The sequence below is a fragment of the Ambystoma mexicanum genome, chromosome 2p (assembly GCF_040938575.1).
Source record: "Ambystoma mexicanum isolate Mex_15411 chromosome 2p, UKY_AmexF1_1, whole genome shotgun sequence".
NCBI lineage: Eukaryota > Metazoa > Chordata > Amphibia > Caudata > Ambystomatidae > Ambystoma > Ambystoma mexicanum.
The window spans coordinates 557,463,650-557,480,241 of record NC_090923.1 but is presented as its reverse complement, the minus strand read 5'-3'; the positions used below and the strand labels follow the sequence as shown (position 1 = coordinate 557,480,241).

The window sequence follows — 16,592 nt, the reverse complement described above, 5'->3', positions numbered from 1 at the left end:
CTGATCCTTTCCAAACAAGTAACATAGTGGCATTGTGGGAGGACCCATACAAGGACTAAAGGGAATACGAGGTATGTGTTTAGCTTTCAAAATCGCCCTTATTTTACCACAAAAAATGCTCTCTAGCAATTTTGCATCGTTTACCTGAACACAGCTTCTCAAATGTTCATTTCATTCCAAAAAAAGGTCATACCTGGGCAAAATCGTCCTCACACCTCACACAGCTTCAGAAACTGTCTTTATTTTATTGCACAACTTTCAAAATCACACTTTTGTATTGTAATAACATGTTCAAACTTCTACACAGCCGTCAAAATCGTTATCTGCACACCAAACCGCCCATATTGTATTGCAAAAAAAATGCTAATTTTGCATCGTTTCCCTGCACACAGCTGGCAAATGAAGGATTGCAGCTGCTTCAGTCTGTTTCTACCTAGGTCTGAGAACAGCCGAAGACCAGAGGATAATTTTCCGGTACGTGATACCAAATATTACATAACACCGATAGTCTTTTTTAGCAAAATTAAGAAGTGCATACAGCCTGCAGGTAGACTCACGCGTTACCAGAAAGAAGAGAAGATAAAGGCGGCGCTTCGTATGACTGGGCAGGCTCTGGGAAGATGAGAGGCCGGGCAGGTCTGGGACGGAGGCGGAGCAAGAGAAGAGGTGGTCACCGCAGAGACTTGCACAGACTTGCCCTGATTATCCTGTCAGTCGCCGCAGAGTGGTTCCAGGGCAGGGCTGGTGAATCGAGTGGACAGCTACGTTGAGAGCGGTGAGTTGATCGATCCTTGTGTCACCATCATTTGTGCCTCTTGTTTGTGCTTTGATGCTGATCTAGTGAAGTGATATGTAAGCCGCTTCGGCCTGCGGGGACTGAATTACAGAATGCACCGTTTGTGTTAGCAGTCGCCTGATGAACGTGCGATCTAGTCCGGACCCACAGGCTTGTGGTTGAAAGATTGAGATTGGCATGCGTCCTCTGCCACCGCGCTGCTGCCAGTCAAGGGGGAGTTGCCCGTGTTGTGTACATTGACTTTCTCCCACACCGGAAGTCCCCTTACTCTATTATGTGTTGCGCTTTCTGGGATGTAACTCTTGCACTCGGAAGTGCTCTATCGCAGTCTGACATCTGTACAGATCCACTCGCAGCGCTTGTTCTCCGGCAGATGGGTGCATGTGCCACTTGCCCCGTGCAATTACTAGTTGGAACACAACCCTGGGCACGAGATTTTACTCAAGTGAACTCCTCACCCTGGACCGGACTACTTTAAAACTAGTTTAGTTCTTATACAACTGTAAGGAATTCAAAGGCCTTCCTTCCACCTGTGACATAGCTCTCAACTCACACGCTTTTGGCGGTGTCAACCGCCTTGTAAAGGGCTGACTCACCCGCCAAGCCTCCTGCACGCCCATTCATTCCAATGGGCGTCTCACCCGCCTTTGCAACACAAATGGTTGAGAGCTATGCTGTGAAACAAACTCATGGAAATTTAAGCAAACTCTATCTTGAAAAAAAAATGTTGGCAAGTTATTTTTTTCTCAAAATATGCCCGCTCTAGTCGACGCATTTGGCGGGTTAAGATCTAGGGAATGTGGCATTTCGGGTTTTAGAAAATGCAGTTGTCAAAGGGCAGCAACTGTTGTACGTGGAGCAGGTGCATGGAGGTGGAAGGACACCGACCACACCCCCAACAATGCACACATGGGCCAAGGAATGAATGTGTCTGTAAAGATGCCTTGAAGGCACTCGGAGACAAATCAAATGATCGTGAGTCATCTTTTTTTAAGTGCAAGCTGTGCCTCAAAGGGCAACCGAGCACTACATTGTGAGTCCTTGTTTACATTTTAGATGACACGTAGGGCGATATTAGGTAACATCCATTGGCAAACATTCAGCGCAGTAGAGGGGCACAGTGGCCGCAAGCTATGCCTAGTGATCACTGCTTCAGGTAGGGCCAGTCAGCCTACCTGCAGGCATAACAGAAGACATTACAGGGGAAGATGGGAGAGTTACCATAAATGGCGAATTTCACTGCACGTTCTGTTTTGCATACACGGCATGCTGTCAACAACTTTTTTTCAGAAACTGTAGAAGGTATTTTATAAAATGTATGTTATCCTATAGCCATACCTTGCACAACTCATTTTCTTTTTTAGTGAATATATTTAGCTATTTTGCCATTGCCAAAATGGTCAGCCATTTTGCTCACAGTAGATCTGAATGGTAGATGCCCTGCCTGATAGTATGAATCTATTTGAAGAACGCAATCAATATGCTTATGGTCCACATCACGTGTGATAATGACCTCTCCGAAAAGGAATCTAGAGTAGAAAGTATGGGCGGAATTTCCGCATGCATGGGGACAGTCGGTCTTCAGGGCCCATGATGCCTGGTATGGCCCTCGCTGCAGGTCTATGAAGCTATAATATTCTACCCTCTCTCGTCGGTAGCCCTGATGCCAGTGTCTTCTGTGTGAACGCTGAGCTTACCAGTCTGCACTGTGTCGAGACATTCGAGGGAGTGTAGGCACAACATTATCTTAGCTTTAAACTTAATGAATAGCCCTTGATTGCGAGCTCTCCATTACGTTTACAAGACCATGAAATTGTCAATGTTGGCAGTGCATTTAAAACAATTTGATTCAATTATGCTGGTTGCAGTTTCTCCTCTTGGCTTTTAGAGACTTGCTCACTCTATCCCATATAAACTTCATGCCCTTTTAATTGCCCAATATTTGGCTTCCGTAAATGTTCTTGTTCCTCCTAATCTTGAGAAATATGTCCTCGCACATGGTCTGCTCGTTAGACTCCCTTCTTGCTTTGCCTTCACCTCTCGAAATAGCATCCTTGGTTCCAAGCCAATGTACTCCTCTATTTTGCAAGGGAAAACAACTTCACCATCTTTTCGATCCTGGGCTCGTATTTTGAGGAAGCTGGGTTGATTGACATAAGCCGTCATCCATTTTCTTCTGATGGTTGTCCTAAACGTTGAATATATACCTCTCATAAGCAAGCTTCTATGTATTTTTCTATCTTGCGTTTTGGCGTATTTACAGTTATTGACCAGCGAGTCACTTCATTCTTCTTTGCGTTCATAATTACTGTATCGTCCTGGTTCTCTTAGTGCTTCGGTTACATTGGGGGTCATTACGATTTTGGAAGTGCCATGGCTGCCTCCAAACCCGGGTCCGTTCTGGTTGAATGAGGACTTACCGGGACATTCCTACGCGTGCCGACCCAGTAAATCCCCATTCAACCAACCATTCCCCATTCCCATTCGAGCCCCCATAGGGCTCAATGGGAATGGGGAAGGTTCTATTTATGGGCCCGCAAATAGGGGGCCCGTTATTAGCGCCCTGGTCCCTTGGACGTGTGGTCAGACCACACGTCCTTTGCGGGTCCGGCTAAGGGAACTCGGAATTGGGCGGTAAGGGTTTACCGGCACCGGGTTCCTTACCGGTGACCGTTAACCCTTACCGCCCAACTCGGAATGAGGCCCATTGTCATTCTTAAGTAGTTTCGTATTGTTTCAGCATAGGTTCGTATATCTTCTTTATGACATTCTTTTACTGTCGTCAGACTTGGTTTTAATGCACATCCATTCTGTTCATGGCTGCATTTCAACAGCTCAGCAAAGTACATTCTTCTTGGTAACTTTCCTCCATTATGTCAGCTTGTGGGTACACTCTGAAGGGTTGTTTGAGTGCATATCGTCCCTCATGTACTCTACGTGGTACAGAATCATTGCAAGGATTCAGGCATGGGTTCCCCATCATGGCTCTTCGTCTGTCATCCCAATATGATGGTGGCAAGGGAGAAGACGGGTACCTCGTCCTCTGCAACAATTTTTTCTTTAAAGGGACTTCCTACCACATTTTATCAGAGAGTGAGGGCAAGCATAGGTTTAGACACAGACGGATTTTGTTTTTGGACTTTAAGAAATCCATGGCGCTTAGGAACATCAGTTGAGGGAACCAATCTTTAGAGTTCGGGCCAGTTGGGTATTACACCAACCCTAGCATTATAGTAAATAAAGGTTTCGAAACTATAACACTTATGTGACTCTCTTGATACCATGCCTGTCTCACAGTATCTTTCCTTCTTCTCTGTTAAATGCATCGTATCCATGTATGTTTGAATAAAAGGACTGCCCCCAGTAAAATGATTCCACTCGCAATAACAGACGCCATCCAAAAGATTCAGAGTGACTGCTGAAGAGTACTCCTGAAACAGAGTCCTTAAGACTTACCTAGTCTATCTCAAAAATCTTCTTGAAACATTTTGATGATTATTTTTATTTTCATTGGCTATACCAGTGTCTGTCCTGTGCGCTATTGCATGTGACGAAATTGGAACTATAACAATTCCAGTTGCTAGTTTGCCTGCATTAATTCTCAGACCTGAAAAACCTAAGACCTCAGGACTCCTGTTGTGTTTTTTTTTTTGGATAAATCTAAAAATTGACTCCCTTTTTGTGTTGTAAGTAGTTTACTCCCAACATTGTAAGCATAGAAGTAGTTTGACCTCCAAAAAACAAACTCCACACTTAAGCCTTAGAATTTTGACTTCCATTTCCAAAAGGTTAAGCACCAATTGATTGCAAATGGCGACAGAAGAACATTTTACAGATGCAGTTCTCCCAAGTCTAGGGTTTCCTGTCCTAATTTCTGTATTGAAACTGTTGGATCCAGCAAGCGATTTTAATCCTGGGAACTCTTTGCAGATAAATGGTGCTAGCCTTCATCTATGAATGATTAATGCACTTTATTTAAATTCTTACCCTGTGATACCAACCAGTGAACGGCTGCAATAATTGCAAGGGGCTATTCCAAAAATCACTCCAATCTCTCTTCTTGTAAGCCTACTGGAGTTGGTGAGTTGATATAAGAAGCAATATGTTGTGTACAGTTTTTCCATAAAATGTTATTCAAAGCAGGGCTTGCTCAACCAGATTGCGTCTACAGCTGTAGATGGGATCTGTCATTGGTTCATTTACCATTATCCAAAGCTTTATCTAGAAACTATCAACCGGGATATTTCGTTGGTGAAATTACATTGTATTGTTATTATGAATGGGGCATGCCCAATAATGTGTTATTTTAACATGCTAGTCCATCTGTTAGGTTAGTACAATCGCTTGTAAGGCTTGTTTGTACAGAGTGTTTCCCCCCCCCCCAGCCCCTGGCACAAACTCCATCCAATCCTCCATCTTCTTTTGTCCTCACCTGGAGACGCAGAATCGAAACTGCTTTGTGAACCTGATTCGTTGCCTTGAACAGCTGTTCACATAGGGTTGACCAATGCCCAGGGCTGGTCTAAAGCAAGATGGGGGCTTCTCTAGTAGCTGACATTTTTGTATATGTTTTACACAGGTTGATTGGGAAGGGAGGTTAGAGATTGGGATGCGATTGCTATCTTTATACGACCCAGAATAGTTTCTCTTAATAAACTGTGTTCTTTAGATGGGAGTGATTTCACCTTCTTCCAATGACCCATTGAATAAGGTAATAAACACGGGTACCAGTACCTCTTAGTCAATGCCAGTTATTTTGCTGGGTCTGGTTAAAGTGGTGATTCTGCTGGACCAAGAATCGTCTTGCATTGTCACCATATCATCGTATTCGTTCATCATGAGCAGAGATTCAGTTACTCGGAAAGTTACTGATAGTGGAACAGGTTTTTGGTTTGGAAATCGGTTTTCAAATGGTGTTTACCTTCTCACTGAAAAGAGTTTGCATTGTTAGGTGGGAAACCTCTAGGCACACTGACAAAACCCAATACAGTGAGTGCTCTGCTGAGTGGCGAGGTCCGTCTGCATAATGGCTCCTGCCATTGAGATCAGCTTGGATTATTACCACAACCTTGCCGGCAGATTAGGATTTTTTTGCCTACAAAAGTCACATATAATTAAAGTTTGTTTGGGCCTCTGGAGTAGGCCTTCTAGATATTAAAAGCCTCCAAATGAGCTTCGTAATGGGGAGGCTGACACATAATAGAGTTTAGTTATCAAATTGTCAAAAAAGATGAAGCGCCTCATTGTAATGTCTTTGCAATGCAGATCTGCTGCTATGTAGGCGATGCCATGCCTTTTTCAACATTGTATTGCATAATTTTATAATTGGGAGCCGCAACTTATCAGGCGTATTCAGCACTGACTCTGTAAACCACTTTTAGTGGATGCAGAGAACTGCGGTTGATTTTGTGATAGATAAATCGTAATATTTGAAGCGAACCCTGAGATTAGGATACATAATTATGCAATAACTTTTAAAGGGGGTACGAGGACGGTGGTGTATCGGATCCGTGTAGACTTTGATTCTTTTTTTTCAAATGGGCGCTATATCGAGATGAAGCGCTAGGGCAGGCGATTCCCAACTGTGCGTCTGTATAGCACATGTCATAGTAGGCCAGCAGTGTCCATATGAGACTGTTGTGTGGCGATCATGAGCAATATTAAAACATATATGTTTATATAATTGCGAGTGAATGAGTTCAAACATGTGCCCAGTTAAAAAATATAAATGCTAAAAAAAATGAGTAGCCCTGAGTAAGCAAAGTTGGGGACCATCTTGGCTCTCGTTAGCTGGAAAGGTCAGATGAACTTTATCTGCCATCAAATGCTGTGTAGCAGCAAAACGTTGTCACAGGGAAAGCAAAAATATTTGACTGTCTCCTAGGCAACATATGCAGCTGCTGCCAATGGCAACATGGAAAGCTATATGCATACTAATAACTGAGAGTGTCATTCTAAGTTTGCAAGTTAGCTCGAACGCTTCTACCGCATGTTCCAGACAACAGTGGATCTGTCAAAGTAAGGTCTTAAGCGCTGTCTTCCGTTTTGCCGCATATGTTCAACTCCTTGATATCCCTTTTACTGCTTGCCCTAAAATAACATTTTTCCTATGGCAGGTCTAATCCCTACTCGAATCCAGGAAGATGGCTCCAAAGCGTAAGTCGGCAGCTAAAACCCAAGTAGCAGACAAGGGGAAGAAGGTGAAAAAGGAGGAGGAGCCTGACAACTTCCGCTCTGCCCTGGAAGCACTAAAATCGGCCCCTAAGAAGTCTGTGAAGGCCAAGGTGGACTCTGCATGTCCCGTCGGTAATGGAGAGGTAAGCGGTATCCAGCAGGGCATCTTGGGGCACTCCTCACTATTCAGTCAAATTAGGCAGAGAAGAAAGAGGCCACTTTCAAGATTATTAAGAGAGCTAAAGAATATCTAGAGAGAAGGACTGAGTGGGAGACTCCAATCTCATAGAAATGGAGCAAGGACAAAAACACACAGATGGAGCTAAACTCCATGAAGTGTTAAACAGCCAAGTCATTTGTAGAGAGACTGCGTGAGCCTCCACTGTCCTAAGAAAGTAACTCGGGCTAAGAATATCCGGAGGACCTCCTTCCTGAAATGTGCAGGAGAGAGGGACTGAGAGCATGTGATGGCTGGTTGGTTGCTCATTACATGCATACTACAAACAATCTTCTTAGGGAATAACCCTTCGGAGACACTGATGGCAGAGTGTGGCGATGGAAGGGAGTTTTAAATGCAATGGATAGTGAAGGAGAATTAACAAAGTCAATAGTTTTGCCTTTTTTGTAGGCATGGGATCTGCATTGTTTGGGCACTGGCATAATGGCACTACCGGGCCGACTGGGCATATTATGGCAGTGTCTGGCTAATGCCTATCTAGTGCTTATACAGGAGCCAAAACTGTTGATCTTGCCAGTGTTTGTTTTTAACAGGAATTCAGTGCATCAGTGCAAGGAACCGATGAAAGGGCACACATACTGCTTATAAATCAAGTGGTTGAAGGCACATTTGATTAAGAGCGTTTTATCACACCGGAAGCTGGTTTAGATGGTTTAAAGATGAAATTAAGCTATTCTCTTTAGAAGGCTATTCAGAAAGTGCATTGCTAGACTCGAGATCCCAGGAGGGTGTACTATGGATCGGGTGCGGCAGCTAGTGACTGCATAGATATCGGCAAATAACCAAACAACACCCGCAGGCTGTGTCCCTTCTTGTGTCTCTTCTAACGTCTCTGCCCATGATAAATGGCTTATTGGCAGCACTTTCAGTGCCAACGAAAGGGCAACATTTACAAAAGGCATCATCCTATGGCCACATTCATTTTATTTCCTGTAGGGGAGTGCCTCGTAAGGCATTGGGTTTAGTTGCTAAATTATATTTTTAGGAGCGACGTGTGTATATGATTTCAATTAATGGAACTCGCACTCGCACTCACACTCACACACTATCTATCTCTCTCTCTCTCTCCCCCTGTTCTGTTTGTTTGAACTAGCTGTGTGTGTTGGTTCAACAAGCTGTTTATCATAATTTCTCATTGCTTTATTACATTTTCAATAACGTATTCATCTTTACTGTTCAATGGATCATCCCATATAGTTGTTTGCTTGCCTATTTTGTGATTCTTCATACGAGATTGCCAAGTGCTATATTGAGCATCCACTCATTTTCGTTTATTTCAGATATGGGTTCACAATTGCTCATCTGAGCACTTGATGAATATACAGCAAAGACCCAAAATAGATCTTTTAATTTGATGACCATGAAATACAAGTGGTTGGTCTCATAAGTGGTGGAATGGTAACCAAGTAATGGTATTGGAGGCTGTATAGCTACTGTATCCAATGCCATACGGAATGCCGCCATCTGATGAAATGACTTTGGACTCCACATATATTAGGATACACTGTCTATACAAAGGAGGGCCATCGCCTACATGCAGCCTCCAATACCATTATTTGGTTAACATTCCACCACCTATGAAACAACTTAATTGTATTTCATCGTTATCAACTTAAAACACCTCCTTTTTGGATCACCATTCATCAAGTAGTGTGTTCAAAAATGTAATGTTCTTAAAAGATGGGCAACAAAAAATGTATAATAAACATGTTTTTAATGAAAGTTCATTTGTAAAATTTTACAGAAATAATTTTTAAACCCTTTAAAATCAAGCACTAGGAGGCGTCCATTTTGTGAAATGGACGAGCCTCCTGTGCTTGAGTTAATCTCTGCCCTTACAGCACTAATAAAGCAAAAGCCACCTGTTTGTAGCTTTTATTTCAGCGGCAGCTCAGGAAACTAAAAAGAAAACCATGGCATTTATAAATACGACCGCGTTGTATTTCTAAATGCTGTGGTTTGCATATCAAAAGTTTAAAAAAAAAACACTTACCGACAGCAGCCTTCCTGCCTGAATTCTGCTCTCCCCATCTCACTAATTAAGCAAAAGCTGCCGCTGTAATAAAAGCTACCAGCAGGTGGCTTTTGCTTCATTAGTGCCGCAAGGGCAGAGATTTTTTAAAATAGATTTTGTTTGGAGGTATTCTTGATAAAGACCATAGGACCAGGTATCGAAGCATTAAAAAAAAAAAAGAAGCAGAACTATGTTCCACTCTGCCTTGCCCCTCCCCCGCCCAATTGACCTGGTCCTCATCCTCACTTTCTCTCCACACCCAATTCGGTACCTGACCTTTCTCCATTTTATCCCCCTACACTGTTTTATAACTGCACTATCAACAATAAAAGAAACAGTGAAGGAAAATGGGCCTTAGAAGAGGGCATAGTTTGTATAGTGTGATGAATCTGACAGTCATCGCTGACATCCCTGCAGTGACCTCCTCCCCTGTGGCCAGGGGACAGCAGCCCCTCTACCTGATCCTGACCTTGGGGGCGGTTGTATGGGGGAGGATCACAGGGTAGGAGACGGCTATCGGGGGAGGTGTTGACTACATCGGATGAGACACTGTATTTCCCCCTTTCCTCTGAGGAAGACTCCATAATGCCAGAAATCTTTACGACTTACTGACACCTAACAGTTTCACCCTATGGTAAAAGTCAGAAAATCTTTCCTCTATATTACTCTAGTCAAGCTCCATCTATAAGACAAACACTCACAAATCCTACATAACCTCTGCTGTTTTTGATGTGTCTTTATGTGAGACATTTGAACAACCACTTCCAAGAAATTCAGTAACATCTTTGGACTTCAACTTCCATAAATCCTCAGGTACTGAGACGGGGAAGAGGAGGAAGGAGTTTGTGCAAACCAAGAGAAGCCTGAAATCTAATGTACATGCTAGTTTTGTTGGATCTAAATCGAGCGGGACTTTTAAAAATGGCAGAGGCAGTACAAGTGTAGGGTGTGCAGGAGGGGACGAGGAATCCCGTGCTGGGGCTCCTAACTGCAAGGTATTCAGACTGGTGTGGCGGGATGGAGAGCAAAGCGCAGAGGAAGGAAAGCTGTGGCGAAGCTGGAGGCCGTGCAGAAACTCCAGGGGACACACCTGCCCAAGCAACCAGCACTGTCCAGTCCAGGGAAGCTGGTGGTTGCTCGCAGAGCTGTGTCGAATGCTGACAGAGCATCTGCACAGTCCCGACGAGGAAGGGACAACACTGTGAAACCGTGAGCCAGTACGGAGAAGACCAGTGAGTCTGCCTAGAGCAGCAGAGGACACCGGGTCATTACAACGTGTACACCAGCGGATGTTTGAACTGTACAAAGTTGCAAATGACAGAAAGGCACACAGTTTGTTTAAAGGCAAAAGTAACAAGCACTATCTATCGGTCACCTGGTCTGGTTCCTTCCTCTCTGAGTGGGCGGACCTCTCCTCCTCACTCCTGGCCTCAACCACTCAACTCCTCCTTCTCGGGGACTTCAACATCCACCTGAATGCCTCCGGTCCCCCCCTCTGAACTCTTTTGCGACCTCTGCGACTCTCTCTCACTCACTTCTCCCCTCTGGCCCGACTCACTCTGCAGGACGCACACTCGATGTTCTGATCTCTTCAGATCTTCCCCTCTCTATCCCTCTCTCCGCTCCTCTATCCTGGAGTGACCACTTTCTCCTATCCTGCCACCTCACCCTCCCTACCCCGCAGGCCAAGCCACCTCCGTCACTGCCACCCACCTTCTCGGTCACCTGACCCATGACGCGCGTGCCAGTTGAGGCTTTCGCTGCCACCTTCTCACCTTCTCCTCCCCCCCCCCCCCCCTGGCTGACTCTCACCCTGACACAGCCCTCTCCACTCTCCACTCTGCTATACCTGATACTCTTGACATCCTTGCCCCTGTCATGAGAATCCGCCTGAAGCCCAAAGCCAAGTGCAACTCCTGGTGTGACTCAGACCTCGTCAGCCTAAAACACAAGTTCAGGGTTGCCGAGAGGAAATGGCATGCTTCAAGTTCATCCTCTGACAAACTGGCCTGCCGCAAAGGCAATACCGGCTCTCCAGGAAGAGAGCTCCTATCCAAGCCCGCGTCTCTGCGGCATCTAACAACTCGGCTGAACTCTTTAAAATATGCAAGGAACTGGCCAATCCTGCCGCAGTCTCTACCTCTCCTGTCCCTCCCAGGCCCTCTGCACAGCATTGGCCTCTCACTTCATTTCTAAAACTCAGGACATCCTGTCCTCACTCTCCTCCTCTCATCCCCCTCCCGCTATTCCCTGCTCTTCCTCTGGCCCTTCTGCTGCCACCCCTCCTCCATCCTTCTCTACCTTTTCCCCTTTTCTCTCCAGACGAGGTTTCTAGACAAGTCCGATCTATGAAAGTCTCGTCGAAACAGGTTCACCTTTGTTCCTCCAAAACTATCAAGGATCACATCAACTCCCTGGCTCCTGCCCTGGCGGATTTCTGCAATCACTCCTTCACCTTTGGAGTCTTCCCTTCCCCCCTGAAGCACTCCCTTGTGCACCCTCTTCTTAAGAAACCCTCTGCCGGCCCCTCCTACCCGGCTAACTATCGCCCAATCTCCATAACTCCCTTCCTGGGCAAGCTCCTGGAGAAACTGGCCATCTCCCCACTCAATCTCCACACTGAATCTGTTGGTTGTCTTCATGACCATCAGTCTGGCTTCAGAGCTGCCAGAAGCACGGAAACTGCTCTCCTGAACATCCGTGAGGACCTGCTATCCAACCTCGACTCTAACACCCCTTGCGTTCTTATCCTGCTTGATCTCTCTTCTGCCTTTGACACTGTCAACCTGTCATGATTCCTGCTCCTCATGTCCCCAGCCCTCCAAGATGTCAGGCCGGAGCCAGGCCACGATCACCTACATGGCCCTCAAGGGCCTCGCCATCCCTCCAAAGACCCACTTGGAGTCAGACTTGGCGCTTGTTCACCAGACTCACTCACTCCCATAGGATAACATTGGGGATTGGACTTGTAGTGCATTGATGGGGACAAGATGGATGCCCCCACATATTTCGGTTCCCAGAACTGCATGTGCGGTCTAGTCTTCTGGGTGTGGCTCAGCCCAGAGACACCTGGGATACCCAGAGACTATTTAAGCCATGCCCAGGCTGAGAAACATGCTTTGTGTTTTCTGCACCTGCAGCGTGACACTCGCCGTGTTCGGATCGGTCTCCAGTAGGCCTGCATCTTTCTTCTGCGCTCAGCTCCTGCAAGAACAAGAACACCGTTAGGAACAGCCTTACCTTGCAGCGCTTCTGCCCATCATTCATTGCTTCTTCTGTTCTGCAGGCATCTTCGGCTGTGTCATTCGCATCCCTGCATGCCGCTTCCTAAGGAAAAGGGAAAAGAACAGAAAAAAGGCATTAGTAAGCATTCAGCAAATCTTTGCTTATTTTTGAAGACTGTACGAGCTTCAACGCTTACCTGAATCCCAGCCGCTCTGGGGGAACTCTGTCTCCAGAACTTCTCATCCATCTGCAAGAGGGAAAAGACATTCCAGGTTAGCGTGGAAACATCTAGAGGCGCCGCATGCCGTGCTTACTCACCGCATTTCTTCTACATAACCAGCAGCTACGCTCAAAACGTCGCAGCACCTAAAAGACACAGAAAAAGAACTCAGTTCAATACAAATACGAAAGGGTTGCATCACGCATCGCGCTCTCACTCATCTTCAGCGCTACTCATCTCAGCAGTACGTCGCCATCCCCGGACGTCGGCCATCATCTAAGGAAGGAAAAGAACGAAGTTAGAGAACTGTTCAAAAGACTCATTATACTTACCTGTCAGACTCCTGCCAGTGAAGTAACTAGGCAGCAACGAGCCCGCATCAATCAACGCGCCCCTGGACGGAGAGCACACTTTCCAAGATAACAAGGCCCAGTCTTCAGTCGAGTAGACTCCAGGGAAGGGTTTGAGGTCGTAAGAGGTCAGAACAGGCTGAGTGACGTCCCCATGGATACCAGCTGAGCGTTACACAACCATGCCATCCTGCTGAACCGTCTCTATGACAACCTGGGTATCACTGCTCAGGCTCTGGCGTTGCTGACTTCTTCCCTCTCCGACCGACCCTCCCAGGTCCAACCTTGGTCCTTCCTCTCCGACATCTTTTTCTCTACCTGTGGTGTCCCCCAGGGATCTAACCTCTCTCCCTGGCTGTTGAACCAATACATGGCACTTCTTGCCCACCGCATCACCGCTCTCTGTCCCAACTTTCAGTGCTAGGCAGATGATACCCAGCTCATTTTCAGGCTACCCTCGGCCTCCTCCGCTCCTTCGCTCAGCTCTGACTGTCTGTCTGCCATCCAGGATTGGTGTGCCACCAACGACCTCTGCCTTAATGCCAGTAAGACTGAGATTCTACTCATCGGCACACCCACCCCCTCCTTCCCTGCAGCTCTCTGGCCAGCCTCTCTTGGCCCTCCTCCCTCTCCCACCTGCAAGGCAAAAAACCTCGGGGTCATCTTCGACTCTGCACTCTCCTTCTCCCCACACATCTCTGACATCTCTAAGAGGTCACACTACCAGCTGCACCTCCTTAGAGGTATTCCTCCTTTCCTATCCTTCCCCCAGAAGCTCACTGTCTCCAGAGCCCTGGTTCTCTCCAAGCTGGACTACTGTAACAGCCTCTATCTAAATCTTCCTGCCTCCACTCTCCGCCCTCTGCAACTTATCCAGAACAGGACTGCAAGACTTGTCCTTGGCCTCAAGCCCAGGGATCGTATCTCTCCGGGGCTGAAATCTCTGCACTGGCTCCCAGTGGCTGCAAGGATTAAATTAAAAACCATCTGCATTGTACACCAGGCCTTCTGGGGTCTAGGGCCGCAATGCCTTCAACTCTGTCTTCCTAAATATCCTCCTTCTAGAGCTCTTCGCTCATCTGCCTCCAACTCCCTCAGGGTCAGTCGCTTCTCCAAGCAACGAGTTGGTGGCAGATCACTCTCTTAGACAGGGGCCTCTCTCTGGAACAGCCTTCCTGCCTCCCTGAAACTCGAGGAGAACCACCTCCGGTTCCGGAAACAGCTCATAACCTTCCTCTTTGCTTCTGCTTTCTCTCCTCCCCTCCCTTGCTGAATTCCTGACTGAAATTGCACTGGTTACCTGGCCACCCTTTCTGACCTCTGGCCCAGGCCCTGTCAACTGCCCACCTGCACTGCCTCCCTGGCAACCTCTGCACTTGGGGACCGTTTTTTGTATCCCTTCAGTCCCCTTTCCAGAACTGTGTCTGCACTTCCTTGCACTTGCTTGTTTTATGTGTTTTATTTATCTTATTTATTCCACTTCCCATGTACTGCACTTTCCCCTCTCCCTTCTCCCCTCGCACTTTTCCTTTCCCCCCTTCCCATGCACTTGCGCGATCTGAATGACACCTGACCTAGTAGGATCGTTGTCTTTCCTCCCTTTGCCCCCCCCCTTGCCTCGCCGCGCCTTGAAACACTTGTGCATAGGCGCGTTATAAATGCCATATCATATCATATATCATTATAAATGCCATATCATATCATCAGGTTATATGCTACTGTGGTACAGTGATAGGAACAGTGAAACGAATAAGAAGCCCTGGCAGGGGAGTACACCAGACACCCGAAGTTGTATAAAGAACTTAACATTGTAGGAAGATACCTGGCAGGGGAGTATGCAAGGGGATCTGAAGAACCCATAGAAGGATTCCTGGCAGAAGAGTATACCAGGCAATCCGCAAGTTTAGCAAGAAAAGCTAAAGAAAGACTGTTTTGGAATTCATTGTTTGAAACTAAAGAAAGACTGTTATGGGATTTGTTGTTTGAACAAGAACTCAGGGACGTCATTTGGGGATCGCCAGAGGGCGTAATTGCGACCTCTGAGGTCTCCCTTGCGACCTCTTAAAAAAAAAAAAAAAAAAAGTTTTTTTTTTTTCTTTTTTGTAATGCAAGCTCCTGGGCTGTGGCCAGCACCATGTGGCTCTTTAATTCTGGAGTGGCTAGCTTTCTTGTTGAGGCACCTTTAAAAAAAAAAAAGAAGAAAAATAAGAGCATGAGGGCCACAAGTTTTAACACTTTCAGCACTGAACCTAAATAAGAAAGAATAGAAATGCCAAAAAATGTGTCTTTCTGGAATTCTATACAATAATTGCTAGACTCATTAAAGGTTTATTTCAGGCACACTTCAGGGGGTGAGTCACTAATTTAGTCTGTTCTCAAACACCTCAACTCAGCCTTTCATCCTTCTGAGGTCGATAAATGGGTACCAACACAGGTTGGGTGATATTGGGTGTATATTTCTTCTATGTAAAGCGCTTAAGCTTAAGTGCTATATAATAACACATCATTATCATTTGGTCATGGACGTCTGCTTGCAATCACAGTAATTTGGTAATATGGGCCTATACACATTGATCTCAACGATACATATGGCGATCCATTCAGGTATGAAATGTACATCACATTATAGTGATATTGTAACCATATTTTTCGTAGTGTACAATGCTGTGTGATGCCACTTCCTGTTTTGTCAATGGGTGAAAGTTCTTGTTCCATCGCTTCCCGCGATATCACTTTGGGGTGGGGTCAAATGACATCACTTCCTGTGATGTCATCAGGGGGTCAAGGGTTGTGTGATGTCACTTCCGCTACCCCTGGCATTTTGATGAAATGACGTCCCTGCAAGAACTTTGTTAATCCCGTACTAGGATACGAAGGAACTGTTGGATAAAAAGACACTTTGATACAGAGAAACTGTTGGCCAATGAGCCACGTTTGACACAAAGGAATTATCGGATAAAGAGACATGTTTTGCCATTCTATATGATGGTCCAGGGGATGGGAAACCACCCTCTGTATCCAAAGGTCTTCCTTTGGTGACCCCTTTTGTTAGAGCTATCCTTATATTTTTTGTTGTGAACAGTTTTTCCTAATATCCAGTTAAAGACATCTCCATGCACCCTTTTTTGTTTTGTTTCTAGTGTGAGGGCCATCTTAGACTGTTTTGGACACAAGGACAGCTTTTAAGTTACTGACTACTTGACACAAACAGATCCTTAATTCTAGTTTTCAGGTAGGGAGAATCTTCTTTACAATAGGGCTAGAGAGGTGTATTTCCAACCCATTTCTGTTTAATAAAATGTCTGACTTAGAAAAGAGAGTCAGACACAAAGTTGTATTATTCTCTGACTCCTCATACTAGCCAGAGGGAGGTCCACACTGTTGGGGACTTCCTTTGGCATAATGCACTTGGGGTATGATTGAAGCAGACAAAGTCCACTTATTACAATGATAGGGATTGGACCCCTTGAAGCAGGATTGCTTTTGTCCAATCACCTGTGGAGATTTGCTTACAAAAGAGGGGATCTCCTGCTCCTTCTTTGATTCATTGTTGGACTTCCAGAAGAATTTGTCTG

General features: G+C 45.8%; 1 protein-coding gene across 2 annotated transcripts in view; it reads left to right on the top strand.

Moving 5' to 3' along the window:
* Nucleotides 1–643: 643 nt before the first annotated feature.
* Nucleotides 644–16,592, top strand: part of LOC138566555 (protein mono-ADP-ribosyltransferase PARP3-like) — a 238,599-nt gene continuing 222,650 nt past the window's right edge. Inside the window, exons 1-2 of one of the 2 annotated variants that reach the window (XM_069644028.1) lie at nucleotides 644–775; nucleotides 6,913–7,113. In XM_069644028.1, the coding sequence (XP_069500129.1) occupies nucleotides 6,940–7,113 (174 nt within the window). In that variant the 5' untranslated portion in view covers nucleotides 644–775; nucleotides 6,913–6,939. The remainder of the gene's footprint in view (nucleotides 776–6,912; nucleotides 7,114–16,592) is intronic. The other variant, XM_069644029.1, reaches the window with a different exon arrangement.